Source organism: Amphiprion ocellaris, chromosome 18 (assembly GCF_022539595.1).
Source record: "Amphiprion ocellaris isolate individual 3 ecotype Okinawa chromosome 18, ASM2253959v1, whole genome shotgun sequence".
NCBI classification, from domain to species: Eukaryota; Metazoa; Chordata; class Actinopteri; family Pomacentridae; genus Amphiprion; species Amphiprion ocellaris.
This window is the reverse complement of record NC_072783.1, coordinates 19278464-19296828: the sequence shown is the minus strand read 5'-3', so window position 1 is coordinate 19296828 and position 18365 is coordinate 19278464. Positions and strand designations below refer to the sequence as shown.

At 40.4% G+C, this 18365-nt stretch overlaps 1 protein-coding gene across 1 annotated transcript in view; it reads right to left on the bottom strand.

Annotated features, from left to right (window-relative positions):
- LOC111570565 (urotensin-2 receptor) overlaps positions 1-17410 on the bottom strand; it is a 74538-nt gene extending 57128 nt beyond the window's left edge. The window contains exons 1-3 of the mRNA XM_023273408.3: positions 16825-17410; positions 14657-15372; positions 10114-10492 (exon numbers count right to left, since the gene is read on the bottom strand). Of these exons, the coding sequence (XP_023129176.1) occupies positions 10115-10492; positions 14657-15370 (1092 nt within the window). The 5' untranslated portion in view covers positions 15371-15372; positions 16825-17410 and the 3' untranslated portion in view covers position 10114. The remainder of the gene's footprint in view (positions 1-10113; positions 10493-14656; positions 15373-16824) is intronic.
- Positions 17411-18365: the final 955 nt, after the last annotated feature.

Below are 18365 nucleotides of genomic sequence, written 5' to 3'. Positions count from 1 at the left end.
GCTGCACAGTGGTGTAGTGGTTAGCACTTTCGCCTTGCAGCGAGAAGGTCCCTGGTTCGCGTCCCGGCTTTCCCGGGATCTTTCTGCATGGAGTTTGCATGTTCTCCCTGTGCATGCGTGGGTTCTCTCCGGGTACTCCAGCTTCCTCCCACAGTCCAAAAATATGCTGAGGTTAATTGATTATTCTAAATTGCCCGTAGGTGTGAATGTGTGAGTGCTTGTTTGTCTTTGTATGTAGCCCTGCGACAGACTGGCAACCTGTCTAGGGTGTCCCCTGCCTTCGCCCGAGTCAGCTGGGATAGACTCCAGCACCCCCCGCGACCCTAGTGAGGATTAAGCGGTGTATAGATAATGGATGGATGGATGGATGTTCCTGAGATGATATTAAACACTAATTACTCCGCCAAGGAACATGGCATTTGTCTGTTTGTCTGTTAGTAACATTACTCAAAAACAAACTAACGGATTTGGATGAAATTTTCAAGGAAGGTCAGAAATGACACAAGGACCAAGTGATTAGATTTTGGCAATGATGAGCCTTATAGTCTGGATCCATGGATTTGTTAAAGATTTTTGTATATTTTTGACAAATATACACTGATTGTCATGTAGCCTAACTCTGCCATTCCTTGGCAGAGTAATAAAGAGTTCCATTTAAGCACATGCACAGACTCGTGGAGTTAGGTTGGTGTGAAGGTATTACAGACAGATATTGTGTCCATATATGTGTGTCTGTGTGTGTGTGTGCGTGTCTGTGTGTGTCTGTTTTTGTGTGCAAACACAAATGTGGAACCATATCCTCTGTCCTTGTGAATTATGGTGGGTGTCACTCAGCACATTGTATTCCAAGGCAGAGAGTAGAAATATATGACTCACTGCTGCTCTCTGTCTCTGCGGGCAGCCTGGACACACACCACCAAGTAATCAAGGCTAAAGCACTGCTAATATATTAGCTGATTGTAAAAATTGGATTCTTCCTTCTGTTTTTTTCCTCCACTTGTGTAAAGACAGGAAGAAATAGTTATATTATTGTGGAACATGAAATAGTTTCCCACCTTTAGGGATCCAGTGGGGATAAAAAGGTAAACGTTCAGCTGTAATATCCTGCTTTGTCAATCTGGACTCAGTTATGATTCACATCAAAGGAGCGTTTAAATATTTATGACGCAGATGTCGTATGCAAAGGAGCAGAATCCAGTGTGTTTCACCTCCTGACAGATACAGTTACCAAAACTCTGTAAGCTGAAAGGCGATTGTGTGTGTCCTGCAGCTCCCTCCCCCTTCCTCCCCTCCACTTCCCCCTGCTCTTCACCCTCTGTTCCCCTCTGCTGCACTGCCACTCAGTCGTCCAGCTTCCTCTGCAAGGAACATTTGCGGCCGACATCTACAAACCCATTTAATGTATGAGACACTCCTGCAGACTGGCAGTCACATAAATAAATACACACCGAATGCGTTTGTATTCCGAGATGCAGGGCACCTTGAGATGACAAAAAGCCGAGAAACTAACTTCATACAGATTCCAAACAAGAGCCGTTATTCAGTCTTTCAATATAAAAACAGAATTGGTTAATGGAAACAAAACATAATGGCAGTTAAAAACTGCAAGCTAACAGAAAAAAATGTGAAATAAGCAGGAAAGGAAACCTTAAGGAGAAGCATCCTTGAGGCAATATAAAAGAAATATAATACAGAACATTTCAGTCACAGAGTTACTGCTTTTTCTTGGCAGCAGAAAATTCCATTTATAATAATCAGCAAAATGGTCGTTGGGGTAAAGTCAGTGAAAAATCCACATTATTGGAGTTTCCATACTGTGCTTGTAGAATTAAGTGCTCCATTAATAATGTATTTAGTAAATTTTATAAACAAGGAATATATAGAAGTGTTTACTTCAGCATGACAATAGACACAGTTTAATATGCAAAAGAGGAAATTAATTTTTTACCACTGGGAAGTGTACAAGCATAAACATAAAAACATGTAATTGTGATTTTTTTTTAAGTATGATGATTTTATATAAACTAAACGTCAGTGTTTGTGGTGTGCATAATGAGTGTGCATAATGAGTGTACCAAATAATTGCACTAACTTCTAACCTGAATGAAAGGAATCAGATAATGCAGTTGTTTGCAGACGTCCTCAGGCTATTTTTTTCTAAGCTGAAGAAAAGTCGATCCGGCATAAACCTGCCAAACATTCTATAGAAAACAAGCTCATATTTACTAAGATGATCCAAAACTGGCACACTATCATAAAAGATTGTTCAAACACAATTGTGTCATTTAAATGTTATTGTCATATTTATTAATAACAGCTATATAGTCTGTCAGTTCTATTCATTTAAATGACAGTTTATACCGTGTTCATGTCTTGTATGAGAGGGAAACAAGTGAATGATGAAATATTGCACAAATATTGGACAAAATATTCACTTGCTGCCTAACAGGTGTCATGATGAAGAAAAAATCAGTGTCATTCACTTCACCTGTCAGTGGTCACAATGTTATGCCTGATGGGTGTATGTATGATAAAATTGTCCAATGAGGTTGAAACTTCATCAAAATGCCTTTTGATTTGTATCTTTTCAGTCAAGGATAAACATGCCAGAGTGAATGCTAAGCAAACCAGGACTAAATTTGTCTAATGTCTAATTTTTGCTTTGCTGCTTGTGTGAATGCACCTTTAACTTAAGATAAAACCAAGATAAACACACAGAAATGTTACCCACAGTTCCTTTAATAATGATATACTAGATGGTAAGCAAGTTGCATGCTTAAAGCACTATTAATTGGGTCATAAGCTTTAGCTACCAACTACAGTAGGTATCATGTTACGTATGAAACTGGGGAAGTGTGAATCCAGGTTTTTGAGACTGTCATCTGAACGCTGCAGCTTTGAGGTGAAAATGCTGAGCCATGGAGTTCACTACTTATTTCACCTATAGCATATAATCCTATATATAAAAACACTATCTAAAAAACTTGATCTTCCCCGGATGGGATCTTTGAAAACAATTTGGGTGACCGGCCATTCAAAAATCCCAGTAGAGGAGATGCTGGTGCTGGGAGGAAGTTCCTTCATAAAGTCCCATCATACATAATAATTCAAAATATCCGCTGCCTGTATTGCTTACAAAGAACACTGATGATTCTGACCATGTGTAATGACAGATGGAAACTAATGGTACAATTAAAATGTGTTTTATTTTTAGAAGCCTACCTGTTGCTATATTTTGGTAGCTACTTTAGGATTAGCAAGGACACGTTCTATATATAGTTCTGGGAACTCATCCACACTCCCATAATGTCACTGCTGCAAATAGCCTGCTGTGAGGCTGTGAAACGGAAAACTCTCCATAATTAAGGCTTGACATGACAGAACAATGTTTTTGACTTCAGACTTTAACTGTTACGACCCGGCTGTCTAGGGTAACTGGACAGAAACAACAAGAAAGTGAAGCAATGCTGAGTTCCAGAATGATAGGCGGGTTAGGCCATAACACTAACTGTAAAACAAAAATATTCCGACAGCTGTGATGGAGTTCAGGTCTCAAGCAGAGAATGGGCATTACGTAACAAATTATTTAACTGCACCTGGTAAACCAGTACTCTATGTGACGGCTCACCTGTCTGTGATGAAGAAAAGAACACAGTGTGACTTGTCATTAGATCCTGAGCAATTCTGTCATAATTTAAAATTGTGTCATTAATGAAATTACTGCTGTTGTTCATGTGAGTAAATATGTGCAGCTCTTTCACTTTAAAGATGTAAAGATTTAAAGACATAAATCCTTCTCCTGTGTAATGCTGCAGGCATTTAATAACCTCAGAGGAAAAAACTCTGTCTTTGTCACAGTAGAGTTTTATTTTCATGGACATTTTAGCTTGTGTTAGATGTGAAATTGTCAAGCAAAGTGAAAGAGTGGACAAAGCAGAATGGGTGACTGCACTCCTCTTCCTTTTTGGTGTAACTAATCCCATTCCAACTCTGTAAAATATTGTGTGCACATCCCAGTCCTGAATTGATACCTCCACCTTACCCTGCGTTTCAAATGGAATGCAATTTCTTCTTATTTTCAAGTCATACTGCAGCTGCCCTTACAAATTATTCACTGTTGCATGCATACAGTCGGGACCAACTACTTTGTCATAATATTGTACCTTAAGCTTTGACTGTCTTGCTTGTACACACCTTGTGAAATAAGCTGTCATCTGCCTATGCTCTCTGCCAGTCAGGCTGATTTATACTCATGCAGGACAACATAACGTATGTTTTACATCTTGCACTGCACTGAGGATTAGAATGGTTAATAAGGCGTGCTTTGGCGAAATACTGCAAAACAAAATCAATTGCAGTCGGACATCCTTGTATTTTTGGCCTTCTGCATTTAATATACAATGTACTGGGAAATGTAAAATCTTTTGTCTGCATACTAAATACTGAAGTATTATGGCGACTGAACCTCACCCTTGTTTCCTGCTCAGTCTATCACTCTGACTGCTTCTCCTTCTTCTGCTTTTCCCTCTTAACTGATTGGATCAAGGACCCAGCCCAGCGCTCCAGTCAAGCTGTACCTGCCTCTATAACAGAATGTACAAAAAAGATGGACATATCCTTTGGCTCTGAAAAGTGAAGCCATTGCAGAAGTGCCTTACACCTGCATTGTTTCTAACAGCCAGCAGCAGGTGACTCCTCTGCTTGCAAACAGGAGTCTGACTGTACAGAAGAGTATGAGAAAAAATCCTACTTCTCACTTGATCTGTCACCTCAGTAAACATTTATTTTTATGAGTTTCTGGTTTTACTCACTACCTTCAAGTCTCCTTCAACGCAGCATGATGTTCATTTTATGAATAAGAAAAGCATCCAGAGAGCGCTGTACTCTACCAAAACGGTTTGTATTGGAATCGCAATCATGTGATTGTCAGCAGGCAGCTGACGTAGGTTCACTTGTATTAGTTACAGTGATGCCGTGACACTATTTCGCAATAACACAGAAATCTTGAACAAATCCGTGGATCCAGACTATGAGCCACATCACTGCCAAAATCTAATCACTTGGTCCTTGTGCCATTTCTGACCTTCCCTGAAAATTTCATCCAAATCTGTAATTCCGTTTTTGAGTAATGTTGCTAACAGACAGACAAACAGACAAACGTACGCCGATCATCCCATAACTCTGTCGGTCCTTGGCAGAGTAATTATGGTCCCATTTAGACTAAAATACACAATAAAACTGGATATGTGTTAGGTGTCTCTGTTAGATCCCCATCTGGTTTTAAAAGGCCAAAGGTTGAAACTCCAAACTCGTGGTTTCAGAACAGTATCCCACAAACCAATGGATGATGTCATGGTTTCTGTGTCCATCTTTTATATGCAGTCTGTGGTCTCACTGCATCTACTTGAAAGCTCAGCCAAATTGCCGCTCAGGGCAGCTGTGATGAAGAATAAGCGACTCACCTCTCTGTTTTTCATTTGTATGTTTTGGGTGACATGCGGTTTGGTACTTGGGTAGTTTCTTGCTGTGCCAGAATGCATTAACTAGCTTGTTGTTCTGTAACTGATCTTGTTCTGTCTATGAGATGCTTGGCTGGTACTGGAGGCTGGGCCAGGTTGTAAATTCCTGTTAACTGCTAAATACACATTTTCCCCATGCTGTGGGTTCTACACCATGTTGTAATGTTTGCTTCGGTAAGAAAAAGCAGGTAAGTAGGATTTAATTTTGGGTTCTTTTATTAGCTAGTTAGACCAGAAGCTGTCTTTGTCCACTTACGTATTTGAGTAGCATCTATCACCCTCCTTGCCTCTTTTTGTGCCATTTTTCTGTTAATCAAAAAATCATGAAACTTCTTCCACTTTCGTACAAGCATACCCATCTGGTGGGTTTTATGGTACTTCCCTTTCCCCCGGTGAGCTCGGTTGTAACAATTATGCTCAGATTTTGTCTTCTGTGCAGAAAGCAGCCGGTTTAACCTTTAAAAAAGTAGGAGCATTGAGGCTTCCTCTTATTTGTCTGGGCAGTGTGAGACTGTGGAACAGACCCTGAAAGTAGGGAAAAAAACAAAAACACAATAGTTGGCAACCCTGCCACTAATGGCCCCTACATTAACAATGTAATTTGAACAGAACACATCAATGTTTTGACAGGTGGTTTATGGTAGAGGTTTAAAAATACCATGCTTGTTGTCATAGCATTTTATCGATCCAATTTCAGCACGTTGCCTTTAACCAGGGACATTAGCTGATGTTAGAAAACCATGTTTGCTTGCTTTTATGTGCACTTTAGTACGTTTAGCTGCACATCGGCTACATCTGAGCTTTCAAAAAAGTAAAATTTTTCAAGTTGTAATTATGAATGTGATGTGAAATGTGAAACCAGTCCATTCAGAAGCGGCTATATGAATGTGATATTGAATACAAAGTGAAAGTCTTTCATTCAGGACAGATGATGTCCAGTGTTGACAGCTTTGCTGTGTATATGTTTAACATGTTTCACAAACTGAAGAGATGAAGCCATAGTATGTCTAGGAGAGTCTTGCCATTTGTCAACCATCTTGGTAAGACATCCAGTCAGTTATTTCTGGCTAACCAGACCAGGCTAGTACCAAAATGAACTGGGAGAGAGCTAGAATTGTAATTTTAATGCCTGCAAGGACATAAAACCTGTACGGAATCATCAGACCGATCTGGCAAAAAAATACAAAAGGTTTTGGGGACTTTGCCATAAAACAAGGTTTAAAAAACAATTTTCCCAGCAGGTTTTATATCTATAAGACACTGTTTTGTTGTCTATGAAGGAAAAGACAGTGTATTTCATTGAGTTAACAGTCCCATGGGAAAATTCAGTGGAGGCAGCTTATGAGAGGAAGAAGGCTAGATATGCAGACTTAAAGACAGAAGCTGAGCAGATGGGATGGAGAACCAGAGTTTGCGAAGTTGAGGTGGGGTATAGGGGCTTTGTTGCAGGGTCAGCTGTTTCACTTTTGAGGGAGCTGGGAGTGCAGGGGAAGAGCGTGAGGAAGATGGTGAGGGACATTGCAGATATGGCTGCTAGATCTAGTCAGTGATATGGATTAGGAGAAATAATAATAGCTGGGGGGTGAGATAGAGGCGGTAAGGGAGTACAGTGAGGCAGAGGACAAGCCCTCTCCTTGACTCTGCTCTCCCCGCCCTCTTTTCCCTGCCCCAATGGGCAGAGATCAGGAAGAGGAAGTGTAGATAAGGTGGGGGAGTGGCCTGTTAGAGTCTCTCTGGGACCATGCTGCCACCTCAGGTAAGGCTGTGGTGTAAGGTGGTGGCTGTCGTTTTCTTTTGTTGGTTTTCTTGTTAGGTAGCAGTAGCAATGAGCAGTTAGCAATTGGTACTTGCATCCTAGATGAAGTCTGCTTGTATAGTCTCTGTCTGTGGTGAGCTTGGCTGAAGTAGTGATGTATCTTAGCAATTAGTGATTAGCATTAGCATGTAGCATTAGCATGTAGCATTAGCATGTAGCATTAGCAAGGTTGGTGAGCTGGCTTGTATAGTTTCTTTGTCAGTGGTAAGTTTGCTTTGCACATGGTAGTAGTCTTGCAGCTAGCATTAGCATTTAGAGGGGTTTGGAGAGGTTATAAGTATAGTTTGCTTGCCTTTTTTTTTTCTTTTTTAGCAGTTGGCATTAGGTATTCAGCATCTTGCACTAGCTAACTGGAAGCATCAGCACTAGTCACGACCTGGAGCATCTCCGAAACGGGCCTGGGTCAGTTGAACGTGGCAGTGCTGTTTGGATTGTGTAGGAGCAGTGTGAACTGGCACTAGAGGGGGGACTAACACCGTTGAAGGGAGGTTTCCACCTGATGACCCCCAGAGATGTGTTAGGAATCACTGCTCACTGGTGTGTATGTTGATGGGTCAGGGATCCTAGGTTCATCATTGAGTGCACATCCTCTTTGTTTGGAGCACAAGTGTCTTGTGTTTAAACTAACTATTATGCACATTTTCATGACATCATGCTCACATCAGTGCGTAAAAAACCACACATATACTTTTCCTGGGGAGGGAAGGTTCATGTCATACAACCACCATCTTTGGCATTGCACCATGGCTACACTAATCACACAACGTATGCTGACCATTAGTGGAGCAGATGTGCAGCAGAATAAATCATCTTAGTGGCTACACCTGCAGCACATGTACAGTGTTAGGTTGTGGCAAAACAAGACAGTTGGGATTGTTGTGTCTTTGGACCCAACACAGTGCTGTGAAACATCAAGTTATTGGCCAAGTTTGTGTAATATGAGTGAACATGTATGATCTAAAGTAAACTCTGCAACTTGCAAAATAAATACCAGTGAAATGATCAACACCCTAAACTGAAAGTCCATGTTAATTTTCTTGTATATCTGTAGTTCGACTTTTAAAGAAAAATACACTTACTGAACCATTTTTGTGTAAAAGTGTTGGGTATGCTTTGCATAAAAAACATCAATGAAAGACTGGTCTATTTATACATTTGCAGTGCAGATCTCTGCAGCACATACACTGCAGAGATCTGCACCTAGTGCAGTCAGTTTCAGTGGTTGGCATGGATGTGTAATGTTGAAGCAGCCACTCCACAAATAAACAGCATATGTTAATTTTTTAATGTATCCACTGGGTTACTGAATTCTCCCACAGATTTCTAATCAGTATTCTTTAAATTCACACCCTTTCGACATGCATTACCGTTCCAAAAGTTTGGGGTCACACAGACATTTTTATGTTTTCCATGAAAACTCACACTTTTATTCATCTGCTAACATAATTGCACAAGGGTTTTCTAATCATCAATTAGCCTTTCAACACAATTAGCTAACACAATGTAGTATTAGAACACAGGAGTGATGGTTGCTGGAAATGTTCCTCTGTACCTCTATGTAGACATTAAATTTAAAAAAATGAGCAATTTCCAGCTAGAATAGTCATTTACCACATTAACGATGTCTAGACTGTATTTCTGATTGATTTAATGTTATCTTCATTGAAAAAAACACTTTTCTTTCAAAAATAAGGACATTTCTAAGTGACCCCAAACTTTTGAATGATGTATATGTGATACAGATCTACAACTCTAAGGTGCCAACTTAAGGTGCCAACTAAAGGTGCAGTCTGTGATTCTGGAGAAAGATTGTTGACCTTTAGCACAGATGTGCACAGGACATACTGGAGTGACAGTGTGTGGAAGTTAATATGAGTGACATTCACTGCTGCTGGATAAGAGTTGCTGACTACACCATTTAGAACTGTTTTAGACAAGGATCTGGCATTATCATACACACATGCACATTATTCACGTGTCTAACAGTGAAACATACAAATAGTTTTTTTTACTGTTTAATAAAATAATCCTTTGTCAGATGTGAATATCATTAATGTACAGAAAGCAGAACTACACAACAGGCAAACATCTCACTTACAACTGATTGTTCAGCTGAGTCCATTGCAAATTTATTTTGATATAAAAAAGTGTAAGTGGAGCTTTCACAGAGATGAAGTCAGTCAGTGTGATATGCAGTTATGTCATAGCAGTATAGTGCCAGATAGCAACCTATCTATCTATATAAAATCAGTTGGATTAATGATGGATTTAAGTTAGATAGATGTGTTGTTTTTTCTTCAGAGGATTTTTTTATTCATCGTACAAATTGTTGGACACCCGTTGTTTTAAGACTAATTGAGTTCCTGTCCTTAATCTTCTGAATTTCCCAGGCTATAGAATATTTATTGTTGCTGAACATGTCTCAACCAGCTCACCCACTTCCACACATAAACATTAAGAGGCACCAGTTGTCCCATGTGGACATGTTTACACTGCATACCAGGAAGTAGGAATCCTAAACAGACAAGCTTTCAGAGGGCCAGAAATACATACCATCTGCAATCACAGAACACATCAAAGCTAGGCTTTCCTGTGATAGAAACCTCCAACAAAGCTTCAAAAATCTACAGCCTCAACTGCCTCTCAGGCTGTTGATTTATAATTGTTAGTAGAAAAACTGCTGGAAATGACTGCAGCCCTAAGGTGTGTTTAGGCTTTCTTCTGGTTTCCACAACAATTAACAAATCACATATGTTAGTGAGAGAAAGCTGCTCCTACCTCACAAACTGCTGTTATGAGCTCTCAGCGAGGCTGTGTGAGTGAGCATGAAGCTCTCGGTACACTGCTGGCTGCTGGCAGACGGCGACCGGCGTGGTGAACGCTGGAAACGATTCCGCCGGTTGAAGTAGCTGGCGGCCGTCCACGACCGTTTATGCTTCCTCAGGTACTCCTTGTAGTTCTTGGTGAGCAGCGTGTAGAGGAACGGGTTGATGCAGCTGTTGGAGTACGTCAGGCATGTGGTCAGGTAGTTGATGTTGCGTTTGGCTTTAGTGGACAGAGGCAGTGACGGGTGGAACTGACCCAGCAGCTGCCAGATCCAGAAGGGCAGGAAACAGGCCCAGAAGAGGAGCACAATGGTGAAGATCAGGTACAGCACCTGCAAGGGTGCAAGAACAGAGAGAGGTGTTATTAATGAGACTCACATTTCACTTGGCAGCACGCCTGATGGAGCAACATTCATGTGTTATCTGTATTCCCCGAAATTCATGTGAATACAGCTTACAAAAATTCTGCTTTGGTCTTTTCGACCAATCACTTGTCTTCGCAAGACTTCTGAAATCACAAGACCTGATATAAGCACTCAAAAGCTCCAATTCCTTGATTACTCCACTAAGAAACGCAGCGGAGTTATGTGATGATTGGCGTACGTTTGTCCATCTGTTAGTCTGTTTGTCTGCCTGTCTGTCCGTTACTCAAAAACGGAATAACGGATTTGGATGAAATTTTCAGGGAAGATCAGAAATGACACAAGGACCAAGTGATTAGATTTTGGCAGTGATGTGACTCATAGTCTGGATCCACTGATTTGCTAAAGATTCCTGTATCATTACGAGGTAGCATCACAGCGTCAGTGTAACTATGACAACAAGTGAACACTATGTCAGCTGCCTGCTGATGATCACATAATTTCGATCCTACCACATATCCAACGCTGCGGACTTATTGGGACTTGTCTGTCGGAAATCATACAACGACTGAGCAGCTTTGGCCGAATCCTGTGCACTCTGAGTGCTTTTCTTGTTTAATCTTGTCAACACCAGAAGTCAAAACTTATTAGATCATTAGGATAGATGTCTGGTGCTTGTGATCGCATTAAACATAAATGTTTCAGCAAGAGTCAGTGTTTTCAGACAAAACTCCTATGAAATACGTGCAGATCCAACAAGAAAAGTTTTTTTTTGTTTTGCTGCCACAAAAAAGGTCATCAGTGACTTTAAATAAAGGTATGACAGTTGTGCATTGTGAGCTGCAAGATAGCAAGCCAACTGTGTAGCCTTGAGTCTTTCAAAGGTAGTGTGGTAGAGAAATGTGAAAATGTCAACTCCTGATATGTTGGGTATTGTGCAACTCTGTCTACAAAAAATCCTCTATGATCTACAGAACCTAAGAACTGCATTCTCATTTTTATATTGAAAAAAGTGTGTTTTAACACCCAAATGGTAAGAGTGCAATGTAATAGGAAAGGCTTCCAGTTTGAAGGTATGTGTAAGTAAGTGGGATTCTTATTCTTCGGATTAAGTTTCATTTACTTTTGGTGTTCTCTCTCTGTTTGGTTAGGTTTATTCACCAAAGGATTAGGAACATATTATACTTGTTGACATGAACATAAATACAGAAGTACACTGTAGTACCACAGTACCACATGGCTAAGTTTAGGAAAATATTGCAGTTTGGGTTAAAATTCTTCCATTTTGCTACATGTTTTAAGGAGTGAGAGTAAGAGAAAACAAATGAAAACGTATGATGACTAGACTGATATTTGGGATTTGTCACAAAAACTGTAATCTTGTGGATAATGCTTTTCACTCAAAACATAATTGAGATTGCAGTTTAGCTGTAAAGAAACTTTAAATTTTTGCGGAGACAGGTTTGGCTTTGTGACAGAGAACACAAACGTGTTTCTCAGTATGAAAATCACACCTAGGGTATTTTTAAATCTGACACTGAGCTGATACCGAGTGGTCCGCTGGTGTTTCAGTGGTCCTGGTTGTGACTTCGCTGCAAAACGGGATTTAAAGGATTTTGAGAGCTTGAGGATAAAGATTGCCTGGTCTGATGTGGCTGAACTGATTTCCTATATCCAGTTTTGTTTCTTCTTGTGCTTGTCTGTTTTCAGTTCATTCCTTTAATGTGTTTTATGTGAGGTTGTTTAACCCCATGATGACAGTTGAAGTATTTTTCAGGCAACTGCAAGTATTCCTGCAAGTGCTAGAAATGAGCTTCTGAAGCAAATATAATGTAACTTTTCTTCCTGGCAAGCATGATCCTAGATGTGGAAGGGTTTTTTTTTTTTTTGATCCACTGTTCTCATTTTTGTTTATATTATTTTGTTTATTTTTTTCTTTTCTTATCTATTTGCTTCCCTGAAATATGTGACATTTTAATACAACACAACATACAGAGATAAAGACAGAAAGAGCTAATAAAAGACCTTGTTCCACAGTAGTGTGACAGACAATTATGTTAGCACTTGAATAAAAGTGTGAATTTTCATGGAAAACATGAAATTGTCTGTGTGACCCTAAACTTTCGGAATGGTAGTGTATATTCTATAGTCAGCAGGAGGCTGAAAGACTTTTTTTAAAAAAAGTAATTCAAACTCACCAGAGTAATGACAAGAAATTATGACCTTATATCTATTAACAGCTAAAGCTCTTTGATCCTGTTCCACTTTTTGGTGACTGGTCCAAACAGACTTCTTTGACATGATGAGTACAATGAAAACCAAGGGTGGGGTCCACCTCTGTTGCTCCCAGTGTGATAACTGTAAAGGATCCCCAGTTAAACACAGCACCAGTAGGGAAAGAGAAAGCTGTGCAGCCGACATTTTCTTTTGCTCTATGATTTTGCTCCAAAATCCGATGAGCAGCCCTTAATATAACTGAAGGGCGACATTCACCACATTGTTAGTCACACTGATAAGACAAAATGAAGCCTTGTTAAGCCTCGCAATGAATCAAATTGGAACGAACTCAACCTCAGCATGAGCAGAGAGCTAAAGAGAAATGGAAAATAGAAAAGCAGCTGGTAAAGAGAATAGTGATAATAGAATGCTTTAAGTGATGCTGCTATACACAAAATCTTAAATAGCAACTCTGCCAGTCAATCATGACATGAGTGTTGTTGGAAAATCCTGAGCAACACATCTCATATAATAGCTGTAAGAAAGAACATTATGAACACTGAGAGTTATGGGATAGGAGTGCTCCCTCAGGAGTTCTGAAACACTTTGTGAAAAGTGTGGCTTAATCAGTAATATTGTCAGTGAAATATCTATGGAGGTTAGTACACCATAGTTGTGCCTGGCTTCCAGGCCATTCATCAGGTTGGATCTGATAAATGAGTCTGGATTCATCTCCAGCTGAGGTGCAGACTCTGTAAGAAGTAGGAGACATGTCCTGGGGTAAAGCAGCTGAAACAGGAGACCAAGAATTGGGCCCCAGACTGACTTGGAGAGACTATATTAAAAAGTATAAAGAATTTTAAAGAAAGCGTATTGAGTAATACTTATAAATTAAGTTGTTTCAAGAAGCAGGGCTAATGTGATTTGTCAACTGAAAGAAAACTAATTAAAAAGTATAGTATTTTGCTTTGGTCACCAACAGTCTGAGTCATTTTTAATGACATTTCAAATTTCAAGTTTTTTGAAGTGGGGATTTGGTCCTTCTTTAATAACTTCAGTAATTTAGAGGTTTCTACAAGATAAGCATTGTGATAATGTCATTTTGTGCCCTGAGTAATCCTGAGGGGTACTTTTCATTATTTTCAAATTAAACTATGAATAATACAAAAAAATAATCAGCAGTAGAGTCTATAATGGATATATAATAGTTGTGCTCCAAGTCCATTAACTGCAACCGTAAAATACTACTTTCAAATGAACGCATGGGAAATAATAATCTCATATAATAAATACTACTATAACAGCCACAGACGCCATTTGTCTACAGTGAGTACTTTAGCTACTTTAAGTACAGTATTCTGATTATACTTACATAGTTTTACTTAAATGATACTTCAAATACAAGGTTTCACTTGTAATGGAGTAGTTTTACAGAGTGATATAAGTAGTTTTACTTCAGTAAAGTGTCAAAATACATCTTCCACCACAATCAGACAATGTAGCAGTCGCATGGTCCACCAAGGAGGAGGCTGGGGTAGTTGGATGGGCCAATACACTTGAACTCTTGCAGTCAGTGTTTTTATTTGTTCACCCTGACTGCAGTCACTCTCCAATATCATGTTTGCCTCTCTCTAACCCCACTATTTCTGGGTCCGATCTTCAATCATAGAAGCTTCTGATCAGACAAGAAGTTTTCTTTCCTCAATGGTATTTTGTAACACTGGTGCACAGCACTGACAAATGATGTTCTGGGAACCTTTGAAATGGGGTTGTCATAAATGGTTGAGCACACTTGTAAATATTCAATGCATAATTCTCTGATAATGATGAGAAAAACACAGAAAATCCCTTGAGAAAGCAAACTAGTGTGAAATAGAATCACAACCCATGAAATACACTATCTTGTGGTTCACTGACCTTTTGATTAGGTAGTTTCTTGGTCTGCTTGAAGGTCTGCGTCTGTGAAATCCAATAAGTCCGTGCGAGTTGGATGTAGAGATAGCCAATGATCAGTCCTGGAGCAACAATGCTAGTGCAGAACAGGAAGGAGATGTAAATCTGGTAGGAGAGCGGTGACAAGGTGGGCTGACACATGGCCTTGGTGCCCACTGTCATTAGCTGGATGCTAACAATCATCGGTAGGGTGAGAATTAGAGAAGCTGCCCAGACTAGCAGAGCGATGGCCTTCCGGTAACTCTTAGATCGTTTGACCGTGTCGAACGGCTTGAGCACCGCAAAGTAGCGCTCCGTGCTCATGATCGTCAGCGTGAAGATGCTGGCATGCATGGTCAGGAAGTCCATGCTGATCAGAATCCGACACCCCACATCCCCAAAGTACCATCCCTTTAAGAAGTGTGTGCAGACCACGAAGGGGATGGTGAGAAGGTACAGCAGATCTGCCAGAGCTAAGTTTATGATGTAGATGTACATCGAGGCCGCAGTCCTCATGGACTGACACATGACCACCAGGGTGTAGATGTTTCCTGAGACTCCGATGAGGCACATGATGGAGAGGATGGTGCCGATGGTGAAGGTGGCGGCTGTGTCCTCATGCGAGCTCAAAGGGGGATCAGTGGCATTGGCGCCCCTCTCCACCAGAACTCCTACAGGCTCCATGGACACTGTTGTCATGTCTGGATGGATGGGAACAGAAATGTATGGAATTACAAAAAATCTAAATTAACGTCTTGTCGTCTAACATAAACTAATCCTGGGACAATTATATCATTGAAGTAGCTCTTTCATAGCCAGAGAAACTATACTGGCCTGTTTTCCATCATTCATAGTCTCCATTTGCGGCAGAAGTAGGTATTAAAGGACTTAATGAGCATACTTTCTATGCAAAGCTTCTTTTCAGGCTCCATTTCTACTCATCATTTGCAAAATCTGCATTTTTCATTCACTACTGCTGGCTGCTTGCATATCTGCAAAGGCAGACCTAAACAAAACCAACTCACATGTACTGAGGAAAATCTGTTTGTGCTCATGCACTTTAGAGTAAAGCTCCAAAAAGAGATACAAGTTCATGCCAATTCAATAACTTTTTATGTTGAGCGATACAAAGCACGATTCTTGTTAGGTTACACAAGTTTTCCCAAATTTGTCATGAAATGAGATGTTGGGCAAGTTTAGAACCTGAACCACAGTGCCACAGTCTGATTGAAGTGGTAGGTTTGGGCAACATTCAGCAAACATAATGACAGAAAAATAAAAGAGAGAGTAATATTTTGAAACTTGAATTGTGATCGCTTATTGCTGGAAAATGAGCAAAACTGAACATTGCTGGTGGAAATGACAGCTTCACTTATTGAGTGATGTCCTATCCAAGTATTAGTTACGTCAGCAGAGTTTCTGAGCCCCGATGATGAAATGCATCCTTGTTCTCTGTGAGTACACAGGCAAAATGAAGCAAGTCCTGGTGCAACAACCCTCCTTGTATGTTTGGGAACTGCTGTTCTCTGAATTCTCTGAAGAATTTAAGACACAGTGTGATAAATCAGATCTATTTAAATATTCATAGCATAGACATAAAGAGCCTTGTTGATTGCTCTCTTAAGGACTTCCAGAGTGCCTCGCCTCATGTACATTACCCTGAGTGAACATCAAATCCTGACCTCAGTACAGGACTGATTCAATCAGCCGTACATTCAGGGGTTAGTGAGATGTCTTGTCTTATACCTGCCGAAACACAATGACACATCAATACTGACTCAGCTTCACAACTTAAGCACAGGAATCACACCAGCATTTCCAGATCAATACACTGTGCTGCCTAGATCTAAGCTGCTCATTTATCAAAGCTGCCTCAACTGTTCAGGGAAGTTTTAACTCAGTTACAGAAGTGTCCCTTTGTTCAGACTAATGTGCAGCTGTCAAGATTCAGACAGAAATCAGTGAGAGAATACTCCTCCTGTCAGAGTTAAGCAGTTTTAAAAACACCAGCGGCAGAGATAAAGTCAGACTGGGTTAGTATTACACTTCAGCCCTCACTAATAGACCTGTCTTGTGATAAGCACCACAATGCATGCACGTGAATGTACCTTTGTGGCCAATTCCAGCTCTATCTGGGTCATAGATGGTCTTACCTGGGCTGCCTTCCTGGAAAGGAGGGTTCAACACTCAGCTGCGCTTCCATCAGCCATGTTTTATCTCACTTTGCTCCTCCAAACTTCACACTTACTGACAAAATTTCACACTCCATAAAGTCCCCACAGATTCTACAGAGTGTGTTAGAGGTGAAGCATGCAGGTGTAACAAAGGGAGAAAAAATTTACGTCCAGCAGCTTTAAGTGGAGAAAAATAACCTAAATGAGTCATCCACTACAACAAAATTCCCTCCATTGTTGAATCCTCTCTCAACAGCAAATAAAGCGATCCAGGAGAAAGGTGCACCGAGAGCAGCCTTAAAAGTTCTCTTCCATTCCTTCTAAGCTCTATGCACCTTTGTAGCATCCAAACAGTGGATGTCAGCTGTGACTCCGGCAGCTGAGGTTTCAATTCGAGAAAACAGAGAAAATACTGGGGGGAAAAAATGAATGAAATGATGATGAGAAGTGAGGATCACGTTAAGCTACAGCTGTTACGGAGAATCCCCTCTGACTGAGAGAGAGTAATAAGTGAGAGAGAGAGAGAGGCAGAGGTAGAGAGGGGGGAGAGAGAGGGGAGAGAGAGGAGAGCGTCGCTGGTGAGGCTCTCTCGCTCAGAAGCCAGAAGTGGGAGGGAGAAGACGGAGAGAACGAGCAACAGAGTGGTATGCAGGAAATGTGTTCGTCTCTCTCTCTCTCTCTCTCTAACCCCTGTGCCATCTATTTCCATGCAACGGGGGCGTGTGCCACTAACTGATATGCAACACTGGGACTTGAGACACGTTACACACTCTGACAGAACACACACACACACACACATGCAGTAAACAAATCAATAGCTAAAAAGACAACCAGCGATGCCCATTTGTTCCAGTGCGGCCTATCCAATGTCCATTATTTTAAATGAATAGTGCCAGGGTCAATGTCACCCACAACTGCGGCAATTTCTCCTAAGCACCGTCATCAAACATCATCTACTGCAGGGGGCAGGTCCAAACCAAACAATGTCTTTGGCCTTCTGTTGCCGCTACAGGCTGCAAAATGACAACACATTAATAAAACTGCATGCTAAGTGGGAGACCTGCTCTTCCTTTCTGAGCCATTTTAAATGAAAACCAAAATTGTGTAAAAATACTTACAAATCAAGCTTATTTATATCTAATGTGCAATTAAAGCAAATCATTTGAAATGTGTTTTGCTTTTAAAGAAATTATTGCATATAAAGTTCACGCTTAGACAAATTGGATTGAAAATGTTTTTGCTGAAAATAGGACATTTTTTTATCATATAAAACCCAATTTTTATATTGAATATAGTTGGCATTCATTATCATGAGCTCAGTAAATGTATTTGTCTATTAGATGTTTTGGAGATGAAGCCAGAGAGGCCATACTGAGATGGAATGGACAGAGGAGGGATAGTGAATAGGCAGGAGGCCTAGAGGAAGACCAAAGAGGAGGTTTATGGATGTAGTGAAAGAGAAAATAAAGTTAGTTGGTGTGAGAGAAGAGGATGCAGAGGATAGGGTTAGATGGAAGCAT